Source organism: Rhipicephalus microplus, unplaced genomic scaffold (assembly GCF_043290135.1).
Source record: "Rhipicephalus microplus isolate Deutch F79 unplaced genomic scaffold, USDA_Rmic scaffold_28, whole genome shotgun sequence".
Lineage (NCBI taxonomy): Eukaryota > Metazoa > Arthropoda > Arachnida > Ixodida > Ixodidae > Rhipicephalus > Rhipicephalus microplus.
The window spans coordinates 1373244-1398821 of NW_027464601.1; the positions used below are offsets into that span (position 1 = coordinate 1373244).

At 43.9% G+C, this 25578-nt stretch overlaps 1 protein-coding gene across 1 annotated transcript in view; it reads left to right on the top strand.

Moving 5' to 3' along the window:
* LOC119169170 (transmembrane protease serine 9) overlaps positions 1–25578 on the top strand; it is a 100842-nt gene that overhangs the window by 73068 nt on the left and 2196 nt on the right. Inside the window, exons 8-12 of the mRNA XM_075884298.1 lie at positions 7333–7531; positions 15611–15740; positions 19435–19573; positions 20628–20767; positions 21789–21968. Coding sequence (XP_075740413.1) covers positions 7333–7531; positions 15611–15740; positions 19435–19573; positions 20628–20767; positions 21789–21968 — 788 coding nt within the window. The remainder of the gene's footprint in view (positions 1–7332; positions 7532–15610; positions 15741–19434; positions 19574–20627; positions 20768–21788; positions 21969–25578) is intronic.

A 25578-nucleotide genomic window follows, 5' to 3' on the forward strand; every position in this document is an offset into this window, starting at 1 on the left:
GCAGTGGTAGGGACCGAGAGCCAGACGAGCACTCCAGGGAGGAACGTGGGCGCAGTAGTGCTGGCGTCAGCGCGAATGCTTTTTTGCCGCTCTTGATCATGCGCAGTAAAGGTCTTTGCAAGCTATCGACACTCTTCTGCAAGCTTGGCTGTAGCAGAAATAGGTGCCCGCTCAGACGAATCTGGCTTGTACGGAAGTATCGTGTCGATGGTGTGTGACGGGTGCCTTCCATATAATGAAAAGAAAAGTGAAAAGCCAGTAGTGCTCTCAGGGGCAGTATTGTATGCGTAGGTGACGAAGGGTAGAATGGAATTCCAATTTGTGTGATCAGCGGCGACGTACTTGGAGAGCATGTCACCGAGCGTGCGGTTGAAGCGTTCAGCGAGGCCATTTGTCTGCGGGTGGTAAGCAGCAGTTTTGCGGTGAACAACGTTGCACTCTTTGAGAATGGCTTCAACGACTTCAGAAAGGAAGACACGGCCTCGGTCACTGAGCAGTTCCTGGGGTGGACCGTGTCGCAGAATGAATTGCTGGAGCAGAAAGGAGGCCACATCGCTCGCTGTAGCCGCGGGAAGAGCGGCCGTTTCGGCTTATCGCGTGAGGTGGTCCACAGCGACAATGACCCACCGGTTACCAGCCGACGTTAGTGGAAGTGGCCCATACAAATTGATGCCAACGCGCCCAAAGGGCCTGGCAGGGCAAGGTAGAGGTTGCAGACCTACCGGTGACAGGTGCGTTGAAGCTTTGCGGCGCTGACAGTCTAGGTAGGAGCGAACGAATTTCTGCACGTAGCGGTACCTGCCGCGCCAAAAGCACCGTTGGCGAATGCGGTGGTAAGTCTTCGATACCCCGGAGTGCGCACATTGCGGATCAGAATGAAAGAATTCGCATATGTCAGAACGCAGACCGCGGGGCATGACTAGTAGCCACTGGCGGCCGTCACCGTTTTAATTGTGCCTGGGTAGGTGGTCGTCGCGAAGGGCGAAATGATGGGCTTGACGACTCAACGCGCGAGTAGATGGAGTTGATGGATCAGTCAGCAAGTCTATCAGTGAGGCAATTCATTGATCTTTGTGCTGTTCAGTAGCAATGGTATGAATGCTAATCGACGAAATGGCAAGGTGAGACGCTGAGTTGTTGGCATTGTCGTCAGACAAGGGAGAGCGCGACAGGGTGTCGGCGTCAGCATGTTGCCTTCCATTGCGGTACAGCACGCGGATGTTATAGTCTTGCAGGCGAAGTGCCCACCGGGCGAGACGGCCCGAGGGATCTTTCAATGACGACAACCAGCATAGTGCGTGATGGTCGGTGACGACATCAAATGGGTGACCATACAAATAAGGTCTGAACTTTGCAAGGGCCCAGACAATTGCCAAACATTCTTTCTCGGTGACTGTGTAATTAGTCTCGGCTTTAGTAAGCGTACGGCTTGCATACGCCACGACATATTCCAGGAACGCTGGTTTGCGCTGCGCAAGGACAGTGCCGAGGCCGACACCACTGGCATCCATGTGTACCTCTGTAGGGGCCGTAGGGTCGTAGTGGCGGAGTATGGGAGGCGACGTCAACAAACGATGAAGTGCTGGGAAAGCACCGTCACACTGTGATGACCACGAGTGGAGAGGCCCGTTACTTCCGAGGAGCTTCGTCAGCGGCGATATGATAGTCGCGAAGTTTCGAATGAAGCGCTGAAAGTAGGAACACAGTCCTACGAAACTGCTCAGTTCCTTGACGGCTTGGGGAACTCGGTCACTGCCCGAAGCTTGGCTGGATCAGGGAGAATTCCGTCCATGGACACGACGTAGCCGAGTATTGTCAGCTGCCGAGCTGCAAATCTGCACTTCTTTAGGTTCAGTTGCAGACTGGCGTCGCTCAGACGCGTTAAAACATGCCGAAGGCGTTGAAGATGCGTCGAGAAGTCCGGAGCAAAAACGAAGACGTCATCAAGGTAGCACAGGCATGTGTGCCGTTTCAGGTCACGCAGAACAGTATCCATCATGCGCTCAAAGGTGGCGGGCGCATTGAACAGCCCAAACGGCATGACGTTGAATACGTACAAGCCGTCGGGGGTGACAAAAGCGGTCTTTTGTCGAGCGTCCTCGGCCATAGATACTTGCCAGTACCCTGAGCGCAAATTGAGGGATGAAAAGAATTCTGCTCCTTGCAGGCTGTCAATCGCGTCATCTACCCGCGGTAGTGGGTACACGTCCTTACGAGTGATCTTGTTGAGGCGTCGGTAGTCCACACAGAACCGCACAGAACCGTCCTTCGTGACGAGAACGTTAGGAGATGCCCAGGGGCTGCTAGAGGGGCGAATAACATCGCGGCGAAGCATGTCGTCGACTTGCTCGTTCATTACACGGCGTTCTGTAGGAGATACGCCATATGGACGTCGCCGCAGCGGTGGCTGTGCGCCTGTGTCGATGCGATGCGTAACGGTGGATGTGCGGCCGAGAGAAGGTTGAGCGACATCAAAAGAAGAGCGGAATTCTTCCAACAGGCCCAAAAGCTGGGAACGCTTGCCCGGCGTAAGGTTGTCGGGTGTGGAGGGACCGAATACATCATCGGATGATAAAGCAGATGTCGAAACAGCACTAATCGTACAGGAACTTGAGCAGTGCATGTGTTTGTGTTGATCCATAACTTGCGCGTCTTCGATGGGTTCCGCGCTGCCGAGACATTCCCCTCGCACCAACGTAACGCTGTACGGAGATCAGCTCACAACAAAATAGTGGTGCTTCCGGGAGTGAGTTTCACGGTCGCAAAAGCAACCTGCAAGTTTTTTCTCATGAAAACACGATGGGATGGAGAGAGGAGTGCAGCGGTGTCAGAAAGGCTTGCGCAGTAGAGTGACACCGCCGCGGACGAGTTTCCAGGCACTTGAGTGTCGTGTCTGACGAGTAACTTGCTTGCAGCAGATGGACTGTCGACCGGCATCAAAGAAGAGAATTGCGTTAGTTCTATTTCTGCTGGTGCGCAATGAATGACGGCGTCGTGGCGGGAGAGAAAATTCAATCCTAGGATGACGTCGCGAGAGCATGAAGAAATTGTGATGAATTCGACCGCATACATCACGTCCTGAATCATAAGGCGGGCTGTGCACATCGCTGTAGGGTGAATGCTATGAGTGCTGGCTGTACGGAGGGAGAGCCCGCAAAGCGGCGTGGTCACTTTGCACGGTAATCGCCTAAGTTTTGCATCCATCACTGATACGGCGGCTCCAGTATCTACAAGGGCAGATGCACGAACGCCATCCACAAGCACCTCTATCACGTTCGACGGACTTTGCTGAGGGCTTCCGCAGTTCGACAGCGTCGCAGCCCTTGCCTCGTGGACAGCGACGACTAGTTTTCCTGGTCGCCCTCGAGTGGACGTGGCCGCATCGGCGACAGTGAGCGACGTCGTGGAGATGGCGAACGGCGGGTAGACGGAACGGGGCGGGACGACGGTGACATAGGCGTTGGTTGGTCATAAGAGCGCGTTGGTTGGCTGGGAAAGTTGGAGGCGAACTGCGGTTGCTGCACACGATTGTAATAGCGTACTATATGACCGACACAACCACAAACAAAGCAGATGGGGCGATTGTCAGCAGTGCGCCATTGGTTCGCGGGTCCCATCCATGTTGCAGAACGCGATGGGCGAGCCGGCTGCTGGTATGAGTGCATGGTGGGCGGCACTCGAGGCACGTGGGTGACGCCGGCGTATGTAGGCGAGACAGTTTCTCCGAAGGCCTTGGGCCTCGCGACGGTGTCTGTGTAACTTAGGGGAACAACGACAGAAGTCGGTGGGGGCGGCCTGGTGACAACTTGGGCGTAGATGAGTGGCGCAGATACAGGAGGCGGCTGGTGGTATTCAAGAACGACCTCCGCGATTTCCTGCTGAATGGCTCGGCGGAGCGGAGGTGGAAGTGTACTTGATGGCTTTTGAGCATGTTGTGGGGAAGCAAAAGCCAGTAAAGAGACCTGGCGGGCAACTTCCTCACGCACGAACCACTTGATTTCGGCGAGCAAGGTTGCGTGGCCAGAAACTGCTTACAAGGCCGAGAGATCAGCATCACGTGCTGGTGGTCGACGGGTCATCAAGTGCTGCCGCCGCAGCTCGTCGTAACTTTGGCATAACGTAATGACTTCTGCCACAGTGCGGGGGTTCTTTGCCAGGAGCATGGTGAAGTCATCGTCGGCGATGCCTTTTAGAACATGCGTGATTTTGTCAGCCTCTGACATGTTCAGGTTGACTTTCTTGCACAAGTCAATGATGTCCTCGATATAACTTGTGAAGGACTCGCCGGTCTGCTGGGCTCGTTCACGTAAACGCTGTTCAGCTTGCAGCTTACGAACAGCCAGACAGCCGAACACGTCGACGACAGTGGTTTTAAAAGCGGACCAAGTCGAGAAATCAGATGCGTGGTTGTTGTACCACATGCCGGCCACGCCCACGAGGTAGAAAAACAGGTTGCCGAGTTTACCTGCCTCGTCCCAATGGTTGGGGACGCTCACGCGTTCGTACATGGCCAGCCAGTCCTCGACGTCGGTGCCATCCGCGCCAGTGAAGACAAGAGGGTCGCGGATGTGGCGGACACCGGAACATGGCGTCGGCGCAGGAGGAAGCGTTTGCTGGGCGGCGTCTTGGTGCATGGTTGAAGGCACGGTACGTGATCGAAACTCCAAGGGCATCGAATGCGGACCGAAGGTGTTTGAAGGGCACAGCACTCTCCACTAAATTGCTAAGAGGTTTATTGGCGGGCACTCCACGATGATTCACGATAGTGACAGTCAATGCTGATGCTGAAGACCTCTGATGGATGGCGCTTACCCACAAAGGGGGATGGGACAAGAACCGGGCGGCAGGATACTTAAATGAAACTAAACTGAAAATGAAGCCAATCTGAAAAAGTAGTTCAAAATATTACTACCAAAAACAAAAATGTTTGCTGAGCAAGCGGTCAAACCGTCTTTTGTTTTTGAAAGACATAACTACGAATTATAAACTGAAGATCTGAAAAGGTAGAGGTTCACTAGCATGGTAATCCTTTAGTTGCGTTGATGTAACAGTCAATGCGGAGACCGACTCTCTGCACGAGCTGCTCTTCTTTTCGTGAAAAGGGCGACCCACTAGAAGGCACTGGAGAGGACGACCCACTGTTCAAAGGCTTTACCACAATATATATATATATATATATATATATATATATATATATATATATATATATATATGTTGCATGACCAATATACTACAATCTTAAGTGCTTATTAAATTAAAATAAACATAAACTACACTCCACAAGTGCAGGGTTGCCATTTTTTGTCATTCATCCAGACAGTTCAACTGTTAGTCCCACTGGAGCATTCCACTAGGACCAACATTCAAACCAAGTGGAGTAAGTGCTCGGGGTAACAGTTGAACCCTTGCAGTTGCTCCCGCAGTTAGTCCAAAACTGGTTCAAAATATGTGGCGGCGCATTTAATCCCCCAAAGCATCAATGACATACCCCCCTTTAGACCTTTTCGGCTTAGAGTGCACTCTCGTGAAATAATCAAAAAAGTTCGGCAGATACCACGTACCTTGGGAATCGACGTTATGTGAAGCATGCGGAGGGAAGGTCAGTGTGACGCAATTTATTTTTATTGAGCAACACGTCATGAAATGCGTCGTCGCTAAATATATCTACGAATGTCGCACGCACAGACATCCGTTGAAGAAATGCAGATGTTTATATTACCAGTTGTTTGCATTTGCGCAACGATGCCAATAGGAACATGCGTATTAGCAACACCAGAAGCTGATATGAACCGCTGATGCTCGCGAGAATGCTGGCCCTGGACACTGCTACATAAATGAATTTCAATGCCTTGTAACTAACCCCAATCAACGTTACCCGAAGTCACGGCTGTATCAAAGGAGTACATATGTAATGCACTGCAACCACTATGAACGTTTCACGCAGATTGGCGTCTATTTAAAAAGAAGATTCCAAGCTTGGCGTAGCTCTGTGGTAGAATACTTCAGTACCGCGCAGAGTGCTTGGGCTCGATTCCAGCTGGCACTCGGACAATAATTCTTTGCATTCATGGGTTCGACGCTACCGATGTCAGAAATTTCTTAACGCTCATGCGTTAAGCATGCTCATGTGTGTTCTCGTCATTCCTGAGTAGATACTAAGTGTCCATCACCTGTGGTTTATACCCGCATACCAGCAGCGCATACCCGCCCGTGAGTAGGTGCCACTGTCTGGCGGGAAGTGTTCGGCGACGCAGGCCACGTGATTATGAGATTATTTGTGTCTTGACCAGCGCGTCATATTCGTCAAACCATCTTACCCTCCCATGCTAATTTTGGTTCACGCCAAGCTAAGAGGGTTGGCATAAGTGCACACTGACGTAAGCGGCTAGATAGATAGATAGATAGATAGATAGATAGATAGATAGATAGATAGATAGATAGATAGATAGATAGATAGATAGATAGATAGATAGATAGATAGATAGATAGATAGATAGATAGATAGATACGGTCAAAGTCGCTGAAGTTCGCTAAGAACTGCTTCGCGTTTAAAAAAAAACTTAGTACGTAAGGTCACAGCGGGGCTCCAACCCTAGTCCGCTACTTGCCAGCCAAGTATTATACTACTTAGCCACGCAAGTGCTTCGGACTTGTTGGCGAACTTGCCTTAGGCAGGCTTGATGTCGGGAAAGCAATCGTGGTAATACGACCCATAAATTGTTTTAAAACAGCGAAAAAACAACAAGTCGTCGCATAATGCGAATAGCGTGACGAGTGGGTCGTCCAATTCTACAACCCATTAAAAAACTTGTTCACTGATTACCTGTGGCACATACCTACTTCAGGTATAATTCTTTATCGTCGTCAGCCACAGCATGAACAGTTTGCACAAAATTCCTTGCAAGTGTTTAGCGGATACAACGCTACTCAAAAAAAATGACGAAAAATAATATAGCGAATTCGGGTCTACTACCCAGTAATTCCTACTACTAAAGCCATAGTAGGTACCCAATAAGTGTGCTTGCAGCATTTACCCAATTAGTGTTCAGAAAAGGCTCTGAAAGGACGCTCTTCTTGCTTTCGCTGTGACTCTGCTGTAGTTTCCGCGCAGGCCTGGCGTTGCTTGTATGACACAATATCAGCTTCAAAGCGCGTACATGTTGTCATCAAAACCTCTAATTGCTCCGGTGAAATAATGGGCATATTTCAAGTAGCAGTTCGAGGCATACTCAAACAACGTTCCACAGAACCCAGCTGGGCACTGGAGTACAAATGTAATGCTTGTAACATTCTTGTAAAAATTGATAGCCAACTTTTAACCCTTTGTTTCAGCTAGCGAGTGTGGCAAGTCTGTCGCCACCTCACAGGCCCCGAGAGTCCGAGTAAACGCTGTTCCTGAAGATGCGGAGCACGGTGCCTGGCCCTGGATGGCGGCATTGCACTTGAATGCGCCGTCGCCAACCACAAGTCACTTTTGCGATGGCGTCCTCATTGGAGAAAGTCATGTGCTTACAGCCGCGCACTGCATTGAGTAAGCAGCTTCCTAAATGAGCATTCTATCATGTTTATGTCTGTCTATGTTTCTTTTTTTTTATTCACCAATGCTATGCTTTGCTCTCTCTTCCCCGTTCTCTTTTTCTCAACATTTAATCTCACGCCTTCACTTCTCTTTCCTAACCCTTTTCTAATACGACACTTTACAAGGCTCTCTTTTCTGCCGTTAGCATGCCTGCATAGCCGAGTGGTTAAGACTCTCATCTTTGATCGTGAATGCACGTGCTCGAGAACCGCCACTTCGTGAAGATTTTTCGCGAAGATTTTCTTTTTTTCGGTCTCTTTACTCCTCTTTTTCTCCACCTTTACCTCTTTTCATCACCCCTTGCATTCGCAGGACACTATCGGCGGGAGGGATTTGGTATGAGAGCCGAATATTAATATTAGAAGCAAGACAGCACGTAGCGGAGCGTTATTGTGTATTTGCGCACGATCAGAGGCATTTTATGGCTAGCTAGAAACAGCATTGCTGTTTAAAAAAAAGAGATCTCGCCTATCCCACGCATTGTCGGAATCGTTTCAACGTGAAACACTACAACAGTATATCAAGCCACATTTTTTCTTAAGTGAAGGTTTGCGATGTTTCCTCGACCTCAATTTTACGTTACGGGGCGGCGATGTGATACCATTCGTAGCAGTCGTCAAAGTACACCCGATTCGTTTGGCCGCACCTTTGGGAGATAGAACAAATGCCAGATAACGCTGGTATAGGGCCTTTTTTCCGGAACAGTTTCAACCACTGGCGTCGTTCAGTGGTAGATTACGTCACTGCCAGGTGAGGTATCCTATCAAAGGATGACCTGACGTACACTGATAATCACCTGTAGCGCATACCCGAACCTGATTGGCCGTGTTATGTGGGCATGTGCCCCACGTAGCTGGTAGAAAGGATGTTATGATGAACGCAACAGGGAGTCACGTTATCTATGTCATGACCTCAGAATCATGTTCGTCACATATTGCTGGCCTTATATCCCATTTTTAGTCTGTACGAGGCTAAGCAGACGACCACGATAGCGTCACGACGTAGGTGTTTAGCCCATTAAGGACCTAAAAAAAGAAATACTGGTTAGATTTTATTGAGATGTTGCATATTTAAATAAATGCAGTAGACTAAACCCACGTGCAAGTTTTAATAGTTTGACGCAGTTTTCGCAGAAGGTATGACACTGTTCTTTCGAAGGCACGCTGGGCCTTTGAGATAGCAATAGGCAATTTGGTGAGATGCGAGAATAGAGATTACGCCCTTACCAAACAAACACCAAATTCAACTCGGCCAACATAGCTTATTGAAGCACCGGTGTTTTATGGCAGGCGTAACATCGTGATTTTTGCAACACTACTTAAATCTATTGTAGCATGCCTGCATTGTTTACTAGGCTGTGAAATTGTGGTTATGGGTAGAGTGTAATTGAAAGGTAAGCGAATGCTAGAGACCACTGATGTTTATGTTAGGTAAAACAACGCCAAACGAGCGTCTTCCCAACGGAAGGTAGATAGTCAACACGGAGGGGGTCTGCGGAAACATACGGTGCAATAGGAGACACCGTATGCATTGTGTGTTGCCATTTCTATCACCTGGGTAAAGGTGCCCATTTCTATCATCTAGGTAAACACTTCTTCTCAGGGACGACATACCAGTATTCAAAGCATGGTTGTAGAGCCCGGCTACTTCCATGTCATTGCTACCGTTTGTTGGGAGAGTTCGCAATGGCACTGTCTTCTTTCTTTTTTTTATAATTCAGTGGATAGCCTCCCTGGCTATAGAACATAGAAACTTTTGTGTTGTCCTTCCACAGTATAGCAACTATGCCTTGGTCTTTGGCTTTTAATGTTTAAAGTAGCCAAACAAAACTACACTCTCCATGTCCCGTTTCTTGCATATAGTTTTATTGTTAGCAGAGAGCACCCTTCATATCGTCATCATTCCCCTTGTCTTCTTAAGTGTCTATATTAGTGTCACAAGCGACAATGAAAGCCTCAAGGGCTCTGGCATATTCACAGCGGCATCTGTCAAAGCTTCGTTGATCTCAGATAACCGAAACAACGGCAATCATTGAAGAAAATAGCTGGTTCAATCTCTAAGGCACATAAAAACATTATGCATGTGTTAGTTCCCGGGATGTCCCATTATACTAGAAACAGCACACCAAAATTTCATAACACCTCCTAGGAAACCCACACACTCTATACACATTTCACGATGTGTAGGAAATACAGTTTAGTCCAGTAAGTTCTGCAATGGTCACGTTTTTCGCTGGTTGAAATCCTACTGCCGAAACAATCAAATTATTGCAGGGCGTACGCATCACCCTGGAGATGAACTTCCCCGAAACCTGTTTTAGCTGCAAGATGGCTAAACTATTGGAAGCACAGTTCTTTCTCATTGGGTCACTGACGGGGTGTTTGTCTCCCGACACAGAGGCACCCTTCCTTCGACGATTGGTTCCCGCTCTTTTTTGAAAATTATTGTGACAAAATCACATAGAAATCATACAATTAGTACGTGGGTGTGGGCCCGTGTGCTCAGATTTGTGTGCACGTTAAAGAACACCAGGTGGTCTAAATTTCCGGACCTCTCCACTACATCTCTCATAATCATATGGTGGTTTTGGGACGTTAAACCCTACATATCAATCAAATCAATCAATTAGTGTATGGGGTATGAAGAAAAAACTACAGTATACACTATTGTAGAGAAGATATGTGATAAGAAAAGCAAAAAAAATGACCCCATATCTGCATGTAATATGCAAATGTCGTCTAAACACGATAGTCTTGCTTGTGAAGATGGTGAACAAAACATTTATTTGTTGTTCTGCGCAAGAAAATTGGTGAAGGGTATTCCGAAGGCGCTGCGTTAGTGCTTCGAGCGTGCAGTGGAGGCGAACGAGCCCATCACGTTACATCATATGTGAGACATGAGCGCAATCTGGCAGTTTTTTTTTTTTTTGAAAACAAAGCACGTGGCCATGAGACAGGCATGCGCGCCCGTCTCAGAGGTGATAAGGTGTAGAACGCATGGCGATGGGTAGGTGCCATCACCATGTCGTCTTAGCAAAGCGTTGGAAACAATCACTTCTTCGTGCAAGCGTTGCATGGTGAGCACAGCGTGATAAACTCTACTGTCCTTAGAATTATTTATATATGCCTTTTCTAGTAAAAGACGCACATGCAGAATATATACTTGTTGTTATGGTGCCTCAGATATGGCAAATTATTGCTTTTAAAGACGATAGTCTTTCTTGGGGAACTTAGACGCAAACATTTTGGTCTGTCTGTCTGTCTGTCTGTCTGTCTGTCTGTCTGTCTGTCTGTCTGTCTGTCTGTCTGTCTGTCTGTCTGTACATTTGTCTCTTTGTCCACTCTAAACGGCATCGGGTACTTGAAACAGCCGACGCCATCCGAGCGCCCACCAATGTTGCTCAAGGGTGAGCGTTCATGCTTGCGCAATTGTCAATTAAAAAGCTATTATTGCGCATGTCTGGGGCGCCATAACAATACGCATATATTCTGCATGTGCGTCTTTTAATAAAAAAGGCATACATAAGTAATTTTAAGGACCGTAGCGCTTATCACGCTGCGCTGACCATGCAACGCTTGCACGAAACGAAGAGTGTTTACAACGCTTTGCCTAAATCGAGATGGTGGTGGCACCTACCTTCGCCTTGCGTTCTACACCTTATTACCTCTGAGATAGGCGCGGACACCCGTCTCAGGGCCATGTGCATTGTTTTCTGAGAAAACTGCCAGATGACGCTCATGTCTCACGTGTGATGTGACTTGATGCGTTCGTTCACCTTCGCTGCACGCTCGAGAAACTCTAACGCAGCACCTCCGAAATACCACTCACCAATTTTCATGCGCAGAACATCAAATAAATGTCTCATTCACTCTCTCGACACGCAAGACTATCGTCTTTCGACTAAATTTGCAGAAACATGCAGATACGGGGCTAATTTTTTAATCGACAATCGCACAAGTATGAACGCTGAATCTTGAGCAACATTGGTGGGCGCTGCGGATGGTGTCAGCCGTTCGGGGTATCTGCTGGTGCTGTTTCGTGTACCCGGTTCGCGGAAAGAACGGACAAACAGACAAGTGTACAGACAGACAGACCAAAGTTTTTGCGTCGAATGCCTCTAAGAAATACTATCGTCTTTAAAATGATATGTAAGGTTTAATGTCCCGAAACCACCATATGATCATGAGAGACGCCAGCAAACAAAAAAAATTAACTTGCAGCTGGTTGTTTTCCAACGATATGAACTTTCTTCAGACAAAACACGGCATAGATAGATTTGAGCACAAGCACTGTTATTTGAGCGATAACAACCGCCCCTAAAAGGACACAAAGGCAAAAATTATGTCAATGTTGATTGCTAGAATACCAGTCCATAAACCTCGTAATGCTACTTCTGTGCCAATGAACAGCTTATTTTGAAATATTCGCGTTTTAGTGGTGCGCACTACGTTAGCACGCTTCAAATTCCTCGCATAATAGTGGCCACCTCACGTTACTGTTGCCGTGCATAACGTAACCCGGCTTTATCGCCGGGCCATCGCCACTATAGTAACAGCAGGGCGAAAGTAGCGAGAGCCACAGTAGCAACAACGCCAATTGCACAACTTTCTGCCATGGTCTCCGAGATGGCAGGCGTGCTTTGTTCAACTGGACCCCGCTAGTTGACACCACCTGTCCAGTTTAACCAGGCGAAAATTGAACTTTTGAACCACCCGCGTCATTACCGATAGCAACGTCCCGAGGTCTTTTTTTCCATGACTGAAACAGATACGTACAAGTCGCATTCTACTAAGTCTTTGAATGCACGGAACATTTTTAATTTAGTGCAGCTCGATAAGTAGGGTAAGTAGGGCACCGCTGTTGATAATATAGTCATTTTATACATTGTCATATTAAGCTTTCATTCTGACACAAATTGTTATTTCACTCTAATGACCCTTTAAAAATCTTGTTTCGCGAAACTTCCGGCATCGGAGTCGGTGCCGTTGGTTGTGAGCGAAAAAAATTGGTTCCAAATCTGCATGTTACACCGCAAATGTTGTCGAAAGACGATAGTCTTGCGTCTAGAGAGAGTGAAGAAAACGTTTATTGATGTTATGTGCAAGAAAATCTGTGAAGGGTATTGTGGAGCCGCTGCGTTAGAGTGCCTCGAGGGTGTAGCGGAGGCGAACGAGCTCATCAAGGCACGTTAGACACAAGCGCCATCTGGCAGTTATCTTCGAAAACGAAGGCGTGCAGCCCGAGGAGAAAGATGCGCACCAGTCTCGGAGGGGATAAGGTGTAGAACGCAAAGCGACAGGCAGGCGCCACCAACGTGACGCCGTAGCAAAGCGTTGGAAACAACTCTTTAAGCATCGCGTTGTACTGTCAGCGCAGCGCGCTAAAACGCTACATTTCTTAGAGTTAATTGCGTGTGCCTCTTCTAGTATAAAGTCAGATATACAAAGCTTCTACGTGTTGTTATGGTACCTCAGAAGTGCGCAATTATTGCTTTTTAATTGACAATCGCACAACTATGAATGCTAAACCTTGAGCGATATTGGTGGGCGCTGCGAATGGGGTTGGCTGTTCAGTGCCGTTTGAGGTATCGTTAGGGCAGACAAATAGACACACAGACAGACAGACAGACAGACAGACAGACAGACAGACAGACAGACAGACCAAAATTTTTCCGTTGAAGGTCACCAAGAAAGAAAAAACTCCAGGCCTGCGCGGAAGGTGCACCACAGTCATAGCGAAAAGTAGAAGAGCGGTCTGTCGGAGCATTTTCAAAACACTCATTGTGTTACTACTGCAAGCACACTTGATTGATGCCCACTAGGGCATTAATATTAATTTTTTGGGGTAGTGGGGCAGCATTCTTTATGCTATTTTTCTTCGTTCCTCTGAGAAGTGTGGTGTCCGCTTAACACTTCCTAGGAAGTTTGTGCCAATTGTTCATGCAGTAGCTCCCGACGATGAGGAGTTATGGCTGAGGTGGTATGCACCACAATGAATGGGGGAACAACAACAAGCTTTCGTAATGTGTTGCAGCATTTGATGGCCCACACGTTAGGCTATTCGCGTTGTGCGACGACTGCTTGTTTTTACTCTGTTTTTAAACTGTTTAAAAGTCGTATTAACGCGATTGCTTTCCCGACATCAAGCCTGCCTAAGCAAGTTTGCTAACAAGTCCCAAGCACAGCCGTAGCTCAGTGGTAGAATACTGGGCCAGCACCCAGGGGATCCGGGTTCCAGCCTCTCTGTGTGACTGGTGCTAGGTTTTTTTTTTTTTTTCTAAATTCGCGCAATGTGGTTACGGACGCCGGCGGTCGCGGCGGCGGACAACTGCGCGTGACCCGAGTGTGATCTCAAAACATGTTTTGCTGTATAATCAACATCTTTAAGCACCTTTTCGTGGCCAAAACTATCAATAGACATGGGAATGAAATAAATAATGACAATTTCTGCGTCTGAGGGGGGATTGAACCCGGTTCGTTTACGTTTCCAGGAGGTGTTCTACCACGGAGTCACGCCTCTGCCTGTGAATGCATTGGAAATAACTTCCTGTGCTAGGAACTACAGCGAAAGTAGCTGATGCTTTACAAACAAACATGTTATGCATATGAGCCTCACAACACAACATGAAATATTGCCGTAATGAAGCGTGGTTCATGCGTAAGTTTCCATCGGGCATTACAAGGAAAGGTTATCATAATAACTTTGTTATTCAAAGCTAGTCACCAAATATAAAAGGCACACACGCCAGTGTACTCTTAAGGTCACGTAGCATAGCAAGTTTGAAAAGTTTTCATGCACTGAGTGTTTGAAGTACGCACTATGAACAGAATACCGCTATCGCGTGGAAGTACGAAAGGTGAAGCTTAAGGATCCCAAATTTTTTATGCTTGTTTTGTAGATTTCTTGAACAAAATGAATGCTGATTGAAATGATATTGTACGTTTAGATGCAAAAAAATATATGGCGTTTGCCTTAGATTGGCAATATGCTCCTAAAACACCGAGGGATGAAAGTTTAATTGAAGCGTTGCAGTCGAGCACGCTTGTACAGTGGTCACATGTCAACGTGTCTGTCCACTTCACGGATTGTCTTTCTTCAGTGCCCCAGGTGGAAACAACTTTAGTGCGCGCATGTGCTCACAGATGAGCAAGTGAGCACGAGCGTCTGTTGGTACTTAAGATCCTAGTATTTTTTTTTTTAATTCTTTCCCATAGAGGAGAAACCGTTGCGGCGTTGAGCTATCCAGGTTTGCCAAAGAAACTATGCGCCGAATGCTGATGCCACTTTGTATACGTAAAATTTTTATGCTAGAGCAACCGTTCAAGCGTTCCGGCTATTAGGAATTACACGGCATCAAACATTCATCTTCTCTTGCCAATATGGTTTGGACCAATACGACGAGGAAGCACATAAAATGAATGCATTCGCAGAGAGTTCACTCGCCAAGGCTGACGGTGCGACATGTGTCCTGTGCAGTGTGATTGAACAGGCAAAAAGCGCTTGGTTTTGACAGCTGCCCCTCTACTTAGGACTCAAGAAAACAGTCGACACTGAAGTGTCACTCTCACTCGTCTGCACAATCACTTGTCATGGCATCACAAACATGACGCTTGCTCAGCATTCTATAATGATTGCAGAATTTCCGTCTTTCCCGTCACTGCTTGCCATGGCGATCAATTACTTCGAAAAGATCTCCTGAATATATGAATTACACGCAAGAGCAAATGAGTGACTAATATAAATATTAGGAAGCACTTTTGAATAAATACAATAGAATTTTGCATTTGCCAGGGGAAAAGCTTTTCAATATACATTATACAGATTTTAAAACAAACAGCATAAATTTTAGGGTTAGCGGCGGTGATGGCAGAGTGATAGTGTGGTAAGTCATATTTGTCTTCGAGTAGGTATATTGACAACATACTAATGCTATTGCGACTATATAAGGCCACTAACGTGGTAATATTGCGACTGAAGGTGAACCTAAGTAATAATGTCGTGTAAAGGCGTTATTGGAAGTCTCTTTTGCAGTGCCAAGCTTTCCAGTGAAGTTCGAGTCCATCTTGGTTCCCTTTTCACAAACTTGAGGCTGCCCGGAGAGCAAGTCATCGAGGCAGAGGAGATATGCGTTCACAAGAGCTTCCGCAGCGGACAGGAAATGGTGCTCGCTGAAAGTGTTTCTGTGACACGCTCAGATAAGTGCGCATGAACAAGAAGCCTGTGGTGAAACAAGTGTATCGAATCCTTTATCATATCATGAGGCATTTATGAACGGCTTTAGACACGTGATAACTTATACTTCACATATTGCAACCTCACTGTGGGTACTAGTTTTGCACAGTAATATGATTTGCAACAACGAACCAGCTGTTTTGTCTTAAAAGGAAATAAAATAGCGATGAAGCCGCAAAAATACATAACATGAATACAAGAATAAATACAATACAAGAATACATGAATAAGATAGCGAAAATGGGACTGCAAGAAGATAAAGAAGGTGTTTGTGAATAGGCGTGGGTAGGTGATTTTATTGGCACTGGAGTCTAAGTAGAATATAACAAGCTGTGCAAATTTTCGCATGAATAAATGTAGTTAAACTGATTGGTAAGTGATTTCCTCAAGACAATCATATTTCAGAGAAAGCTTTCTTCTGTTTTATTGCTTCTTCAACGTTACTGGCCTTGGAAGAAAAAGGAGCAATGACTCTGCTTAGTAGGAGTAATTCTCAAACGGCCTTGTGCGCTTGCAACACCTATTCTTCGAAATCTGCCTTCAGATATATGGAGCGTGCCAGTGTATACTGTCAGTGACAGGAAAACGCCCTTGTCTTCTTTTTTCTTAAGTAGCCTCAGAAGGGGCAGGATGGGGGCTGAACTCTGCTACAGTGGCTCCTTTTCCTGCAAGTAAATGCCTGCCACCCAAGCACAAGAACAATTTCCCTGCATGACCTTCAAATGCGAATCACGGAAGCCACCCAATGGCGATTTTCATTTCTTTTTTTACCATTGTTGTTTTTCTTTTTTTATTCCTTTAGTTTGTTCATTCAGATTTTGTTGTCTCCTTCATTCGTTGCTCTAATACGTGGTACGTGCCCAGCTCTGAACGATACCTCTTTCACTCTTCTCTCTTTTGCTTACTCAAGCGAATAAAACGAGAACTGTCTGGCGCAGTATACGTGACCAATGTAAAGTTCAGAAATCTCTTCCATTTGTTTCTTCAACCAGCATGCCGATTCATGAAGATCGAATAGTGTCGCGCTTGTTCGTAAGCCCTGACAAAGAGCAGTTCACTGGTCGAAACCATTGGTCAATATCAGATCAAATCTAACCAAAGTTTTTTTTTTTTTTTTTTGCATAGTGTTGTTACAGTGTGAAGGATATACAAAAAAGTCCCGCGGTCAGGGGACAATGAAAGTACTCTTTGTACAGAATGGTCAGATACAAACTCCAAAATATGCGCAAAATATAAAAATAGCTAAGTCATCAAAAGAAAACACACACACACACAAGGATGCATACGATACGCAAAAGGACTACTGCGATAATATGTAACACAAGAGAGGTAGTGCATAGAACTGTTTTTCATTTGTAAAATACTGGAATGAAGAATTACAAGTTCATTCTCACAATGAAAACATGCAGAAAAAGCCATCATGATTAGTGACAGTGCAATTAAGTAATATTTCTATGTGACTAAAATGAAAAATAAAAAAGCGCTAAAGGTACAGAGTATACGTTATTAATTATTGGCCCAATAAATAAGCTTTACGTGCTTTTTAAGCAGTAAGAGATAACAATGTTTTGATGAGGTGAAGGAGAGAATTCCGCACTTGGATAGCATTGAATGATGCTAATAATGCTGCCATTTTGCCGTAATTTGTACATGCCTTCAGCAGCAAGATGTTATGTTCTGAGCAAATCGAGTGGGGTTATTAGTCTTTAAGGAATGCAAGGGAACAAACTCATGGGTGAGATCCTTATTGAGTAACCTGAAGAACATGGTGATTAGGTTGATTGCAAATAAATAGTTAGTTGCGAGCACATTATTTTGCTTGCGTTTGGTATAATTGTTATTGCGTATAAAGTTTGAAATAATTTGCAGTGTCTGGTTTTTTGTGTGTTCTATAGATGAGAAGTGGCACTGATACGTGTAGCCAGAGGCAGCACGGCCGTAATTATTATGGCTATGAATGAATGCATAATAAATTGAAAATAGAACAGAAGTGGAGAAGCAGTGTTTACCTTTTATTAGGGATCTTGAGGCCAAAGAATTTTTTAAGCTTGAGAATTATGTTTGTGAAATGTCAATTATTCAATGAGATAAACACCAAGAAATGAAATACACTCACCAGGAGAAATGAAGGGAGAATATAATGATTGCCTGATGACAAAACTGTAGTCGTCTTTGAGGAGAACATAAAACTATGAATTTAGCTTTATTGGGATTTAGTATCAATTCATTATTATGAGATTAAAAAAAAACGTTAGTTTATGCGCCATTGAATTCATTATCCAACAATGTTAAAGATACATCCGAGTTGGAAGCAGTTGTATCATCCGCATATAACACGCATGCATTATGAGGGTGTAGCGGGTTGGAGAAGGTCATTAGTATAGAGAAATAATGTTTATGGTCCCAAGATTGAACCTTGTGGAACCCTTGATCAATCATTTTAGGGTCTGAAAATTTACCGGATAAATAAACTGTTAGCTTTCTGTCACACAAATAGTTTCTCAAGAAGGTCAACGCTGGGCCTGTTATTCAACAGGCTTCGACTTTTTTTAGTAACGTACCATGAAGAATTGTATCAAAAGCCTTAAAAAAGTCAAAGAATACACAAGCAATAAATTGTTCATTGTGAGTGCATTGTTTACTGTAGTCTGTTAGTGAAATTACTGCCAAGTCAGGTGAACGAAAAGCGGAAACTGAAGTGGCAGTCGTTCAAGAAAATAAATTTTTAGGTAAGCATTCAGGTGGCTAACAAACAGTTTCTTAATTATTTTAATCACGAAGGATAAAATAGAAATAGGTCGATAATTAAAAATATGTGCCTATTACCTTTGTTATATATATATATATATATATATATATATATATATATATATATATATCGCGTTACTGCAATCAAATAAAGGGGTTACTAGAACGTTTTGTTGAGCACGCTAGACTACTTTGTTAAACAAATTCATATTTTTGACTGATACCTAAATATGTAACTGTTAGAATATAGCACCCACGCCACGGTGGTCTAGTGGCTAAGGTACTCTGCTGCTGACCCGCAGGTTGAGGGTTCAAATCCTGGCTTCGGCGACTGCATTTCCGAGGGAGGCAGACAAGTTGTAGGCCCCTGTGCTCAGATTATGTTGCACGTTAAAGAACCACAGGTGGTCGAAACTTTGGGAGCCCTCCACTACGACGTCTCTTATAATTATATAGTGATTTTGGGACGTTAAACCCCGCATACCCATCTATCTTAGGATATAGCAATTGAGCAGAGTATGCGGACAGGAAAGTGCCCTACAATAAGTGTAGACAAGTGCATTAGGTATGCCAGTAGCCACAATAGCCTAAATTGCAATAAATTTGCAGTCCTTGGGCCAGCTTGCCTAAAAAACGATTTATAAAGACACACATACTTCCCACCATAGCTTGTGAAGTAGGTAGGCAACATCCCACCAGTTGACACTTATTCCTATTGTAGTTTCTCTGGAAACGTGTATACTTATACGCTTTCTTGTCCAACAGAGAGCCAACACTGAAAACTTTCAAAATGTTTCAGATTGAAATAAAAACTCCCAGTGGATTTCTGTGCGACTTAATCACGACCCAATTCTCTGTCTTATTGAACGTTGCAGTACGACATAGGTGTGATCAAGCTGAAAGAACCTGCTAACTTCAGTCGCACGGTGCAACCAATATGCTTGCCTGAAACGTACGCAGAGTTACCAGACAACACGCAGCTCTACGCAGCCGGATGGGGCAGTGGCAAAGATTGTGAGTTTGATATGAATATTGCTTTGTTTCAGGAACTGCCACACATCAATGCATAGTGTGTAGCGCATATGATACATCATGGGATAATAGTAATACTACTGTGTTTCGTGTACGAATGCATTTTGTTACTTTGAGTTTCATGCGCGACAATGAACACTTGTCATTGTACCGGAAAACCAACTTTCTTCACACATAAATGCAATCGTTAAATAAAATGCATAAAATGCACCCGTAATATTCAGAAAATTCACGCATAATGCAAAGATTGCCATCATTGCTTCAAGGCATGTATTCGCTTTCGAAATGTAGGCTGTCATTGTTATTCTACAGATAGCATTTACGGATTCTAGTATTTAGTCTAAAAAAGCGTCGAAACAATTTTATATATGTGTAAAATTAGTTCTGCCAACATGGGACATAGGTGTATATGAAAAAAATGCTTTATAATATGTTATAAATGAAAGAAATCACAAAGCAACTGGGTATATTTTATTTAACTTCAATCGCCAAACATAATCGCCGCTTCGATTGACTGCCACTGCCAACCAAAAGTTGCCAGATATGCGCCTCACACAGGCATTGCAGAAACCTCATAAAATGCCCTCCGAACAATGGTTGAGATCTGAAACAAACCCAGTACCCTAGTTAACTACTTGCATGTCACAGGCAGATGAAACATGTCATGATCAAAAAGGCTCTTCAAGGTGAACACAAATTTTTAAACAATAGTTTAATAACTGAATTCCATGTGGCACTACTTTTGAATGGCTATGTTCATGACTATATAGTGGTTTCAAGATGTTAACATGCCAAAATTATTCAATCGATTAGTTTTTCTAGAGCTGTCATTGTTGCTTGACTCACTGGCTGTTCGATTCAAGGAATCTTTATTGATGCATGTGAGCACCCAGGGCTCTATCTTTACAATCAAATTTTCTACGTCATCCAGACTTTGTGCAAAAGTATTTGCTTCTATTTACTGTTAAGTATTCAAGTGGAATTCAAATTAACAAGAAAGAACAGCAATGAAGTGGAACCCTAATTATTAACGCAGGCGAAAACTGTTCCATGGCAAAAACGCTACAGCAGATGACCACAACTTCAATTGAAAATAGCCGCTGCTTGGATTACTTCAACAAAACTGCCGACCCATCCATAGTGTGTACCTACGTGAAGGAGGTCCCATCAATTTTTGTAAGTCCTTTGCTTATTTACACTTTATAGTGGAGCTGTTCTGTTTTTCATTATATTGTTAATTGTAAGTAAAGGACCGTTACCACCACAACCACCACCAGCATCATCATGAATGACGTCTACAGTTAAACCGTGCACAACCTAATAGCGGGCTCATTGCGCGAATTTCCCGCCTTGTCATCAATTTCCTGTTTCGTTTCTTGAACGTGTGCTCTCAGCGCGCGCACTCCCGTTGCTGCAAACTTTTCTGCCTGAGCTGCAACTAGGAAGAGTGAGAGAATGATAAAGAGAAAGACAGATAAAAAGAAAGAGAATTAGAGAAACTATTGGTGAAAAGAAGCTTCTTCACGAAGTGATATACAATATCACGGAACCAAGCGAGCGTCGCAACCACTGTGCACTCCAGGCAACCTATCAGAAAAAGATGTCACCTTGTATGGTATAGTACAGAAAGAAGGAGGTTAAGGGAAAAAGGTTAAGAAGAAGGGTAGGGACCGGGGGAGGAAATAAAATCATAGTATAAGAATAGAGAAAAGTGTTCCAGCTATATTTATGGAAAAACGGGGTACTACTGAACATGATGGTCCTAAAAAAGTACCTTCTTTGTGCTTATTTAAAGTTGGTCAGCGTGCATGGCATCTACCTTTGTAATACTAATCTTACGTTTGTAAGATATAGCCTTCGATCGTATTAGCGATCAAGAGGAAGTCTTAACTAAGCTACTTTTTTCGCAGACACACACATCAACGCTGTATGCTTGTGTTTTCGTAAAAATGTTTCTAAAAAGTTTGTGACTGTACCATTTTCTACAACATTGACATTTTTCTTTGAAACTTCTAGATAACCACTTCTCTTGTTGAAGTATTTATTACCATAATTATATACTTGGTAAATTTAAGTGTCAGAGGAAGTAGAGGCTCTACTTGCGAACGTGACAATTTAGTAAACGTTACTACCCCAATCAGCTGCCAAATTTTGTGCTCTAATTGTTACTAGAGCTGTGCATGGTCTAAATGTATAGCCCGGTCCTGGCCCGCTGAGTGCATTGAAGGCCAGCCTGAACACGACGCTGAAAAGCTGTGAGAATGCCCGGCCCATCCTGGTCTGGCCCAAGGTTATGAAGGTTTGCTGCGGAGAAGGATGCCGTTTTTTTAACTGTTTGGCATATTTTGGAACATTTCAAAGTGAAATAAAAAAACATACTTGACAGCCACTATATGCAACGATTACACGTTTTGTGGAAATTAGCTGTCCAGTAGTTCGGGTTTAAGTGAAGTGCGGTGCTGCTCCGTTACACATCCAGCCCGAACGAACGTCCGTTCGCAGCTCACACTGGTTGCTGCATTTGCCAGTATCTCTTTCGCAACCATAACAAGCTTGAATATTTTAGACTAATAGTTATTTCTGAAGTTTAGTATAGCTCAGAGAAGAAGAAGGTAATCCTTGGATTCTGACAAGTTTATTCAAATATTTAGGAAAATATACCGCGCCTGTTTTCCGACTAAGTATATAAGACGGACAAAAATTGTCACAAACCTTGGATAGATAAGCGCTTGCTAAAGCTCATAAAGAAGAGGGAAATGTTGTACAGTTCATGCATGCAAAATAAATGAACGGAGGCATTAAAAACATTTCAAGAATATAGGAAGTACCTGACGAAACAACTAAGGGATGCTAAGAAGCACCACCATTTCTGTTCAACTTAGCTGCAGGACGCTCTGTTAAAATTTGGAGAACACTCACTTCAATAACTGGGACTGCACGTGAAAGAACTACGACAGTCCTAAAAGAAGGAATTGAACGAAAAGGGTTTGATCTAGCTAAAGCGTTTAATAACTTTTTTGTCCTTCGGCCAGGCATATGATGACATCAACCACTCGTACATGAGCCCACTCAATTGTCAGTCGTTACTCCTATGGAGGGTTTTAACATGACAAGTTATTTCTTCATTCTTATTATTAAGTGACAATAGAGCCTTCGATGCATTAGGTAATCAAATGGCACCGGTGAAATTTGTCATATACATACTTGCATCTTGACTAGTGTAAAATTTAAAACTTTGTGGTGTTTTCTCTCAAAGCACGCAGACTGCAAAGGTCACAGTAACATTAAAAAAATTGACAAGAATTATCTTTAAAATTGCCGCCTCGTATCACTGCTGCCTGTTTTCTCGAAAGGTTAAGAGATGGTGACATTGGAGCGGTTTCGTTCGTTAACTGACCACTTTAATACCATAGGTCTTCCACAATGTGGTTTTTGTAAAAATGGGTCAACTAAATTGGCTTCTCTGACCAAAAAAGTTTCTATTGAGAAACTCTTGAGGAAAAGAATGGTGCTTGGTATTTTTTTCTAATTTTCAAAGGCCTTTGGCCATATAAGTCATAATGATTTGCTTGAAAAGCTTTATCACAATGGTATGCGGGTCGTAGCTTGTTCTTCAATTTAATCCCACCTTCAACACAGATATTAAATTGTAGCTATAGCTGGGCATTATTCAGAGTGTAAATCAATAACAACAAGCGTCGCTGCGGGTAGCATACTGGGTTCATACCTCTTCATAATGTACATCAATGACCTAGAAAATGTTGCCAGCGACGTAGTTTACGCAGACGATGCAAGCATGCTTTTTGAGGATGACTTAGGTTCTGAAAGCTCCAATCGAGCCCATAATACGCTTGCTAGTATACACAATTGGGCAATGAGCAATTATCCTAAAATTATTCTAGAAAAAACTAAGGCACTAATGTTTCATCCGCGTAATAAACAATTCCAACTAAGCTGCTATAAATTAAACAATACTGAAATAGAAATACTGCCTTTTTTCAAATCACTTGACGTATGTTTCGCTGAAACTGTGTCTTGGGATAATTAATAAGTGAATCACATAGTGAGTAAATAATCAGTAGCAATGAGTACTATGTATTGCCATTGCAGTTATCTTCCTAAATTCATTACCAGCATTTTATTTAATTGAATGTTTCTTTCCTTGGTTCAGTAAGAAATTCTTGTTTAGGGGAACACTACAGACAAAAAGATTCAATGATTCGTGGTACTACAAAAAAGAGCCATACGCCTTATTTACAGAGAGCCATATCTTTGGCATATATAGTGCTCCTTTTTTCGCTACGCTTAGTACCATAAAAATTGAATCTTTGTACACATATATAGGCTTTGCCGCATATATAGACTGAGAAAAATTGAGAAAGATGAGTCTCTATTACAACTGGCATCCTTACAGCAGCATAAATATCTTTATAATTTTTGTCAACTGGAACCTTGGATTACCAACAAGAACAGAGCTGTATACTGTGACCAAACGCTGCAGTTTTGTTTACCGACTATTTGAAGTCGGTTACACAAAGAAAATGGTCTCACTGTATCTACTCTGTCATTAAAAAGGCTACGTGACATATTTGTATGATTGCTTGAGCTGCTGTAGGCTCATCTGTTGTTTTTGTTTATGCGCTGTTTTCAGCCCTACGAGTATTTTTTCTTCAGTTTTAAAGTATTTTTAATGATTTTTAAATGATTTTAAACCGATGTAACTTCTCAGTGTGAGAGGTGGCCAGGTTTTCATCAAGCCGCCAAGTGAAGATTTTTCGTCTCGTCCTCTCGCAACTTTGTTCCGCAATAAGTTCAATTCAATTCAATTATTCTCTGTGAAGGTTGTCGCAAAGCTTATTTTGCGTGTATATCCCTTTGCACGCGCGTTTACAATACTTCAAGAAAAGAAGAACAGAAAAATGGTTGGCATGCGGTCCTGGAGGTTTTTAGGAGGCAGACAGATTTGTCACAACGCCTGTATCTTGAGCTTGACTTCGGCTTGGCATATGGCACGGCCCGCTTAACTTAAAACAAAGTATCGACTGAGTCCAGCCAGTGCCCGAAATGAAAACACGTCGGCCTGCCCAAACTCGGCTCGCTGGCCGGGCCGAGCTTGAGCTTTTGGGCTGCCTGAAACCTGTGTGCGTCTTTAATTTTCACCAAGTTATAAAAATGTAACCCAACTCTATTTTCCTAATTATGTAAAAATAACAGTTTCTTGTTACGTTACGGTGCCATCACATCTGCAAGTAGTGAGGTATAAAAATATGCTTACAAAAAAAATAAACGAGATTAAGTATAATGTCATGGTTAGGTCGCGTGTACGCCGTGTTGGAGAACACTGTAGGACTGTGAAATAACATTTGGTTAATATTAGAGCGAGTGTCATCTCGTGGCCTAGTTATACTGGTCGTGGCTATATCTTTGTGCGTCCGTATCGAGTATTAACTGATGATGTTGTAGTGGTGTGGATTTAGCAAATGTTAACTGTTATACTAACTGTGTCATCACTACCTTCAGTTACTACGTATGTAGTAAATATTACGAAAAGCTCTAGCAAATCGAACTTAGTAAGTGCAAATACTTTTTTAAATGTTGCCCATGCGTTCCCCGGTGACGAATAGTGGCCCACTTCAGTCCCTGTTTAGACATCAACAGACAAGGGTGATATCAAAAACAATGAGCACGGCAGAGAAGGTTGAGTGCACCAATAGTCTCGCGTAGTCAAAAACATATGAAGAACAAGTGTACAAAAAAACTAAACTGGAGCAGCGCATCTGGTGCTTCAAGGTCAACCAGACGAAAAAAATTGTGTAAAAAAAAAGACGCCGAGAGAACGAAACGCCTTCAGGCCATAAAAAAGCTAGCATACAAGGAGACATGTCGACGAATGCAAAGCGAAAACAGACAGCGTAGTCCGGACAGCGCCAATCGTGTGAATATGCATAAAGACTTTAGTACAAAAACAAACTTCATCATCCGGAGTT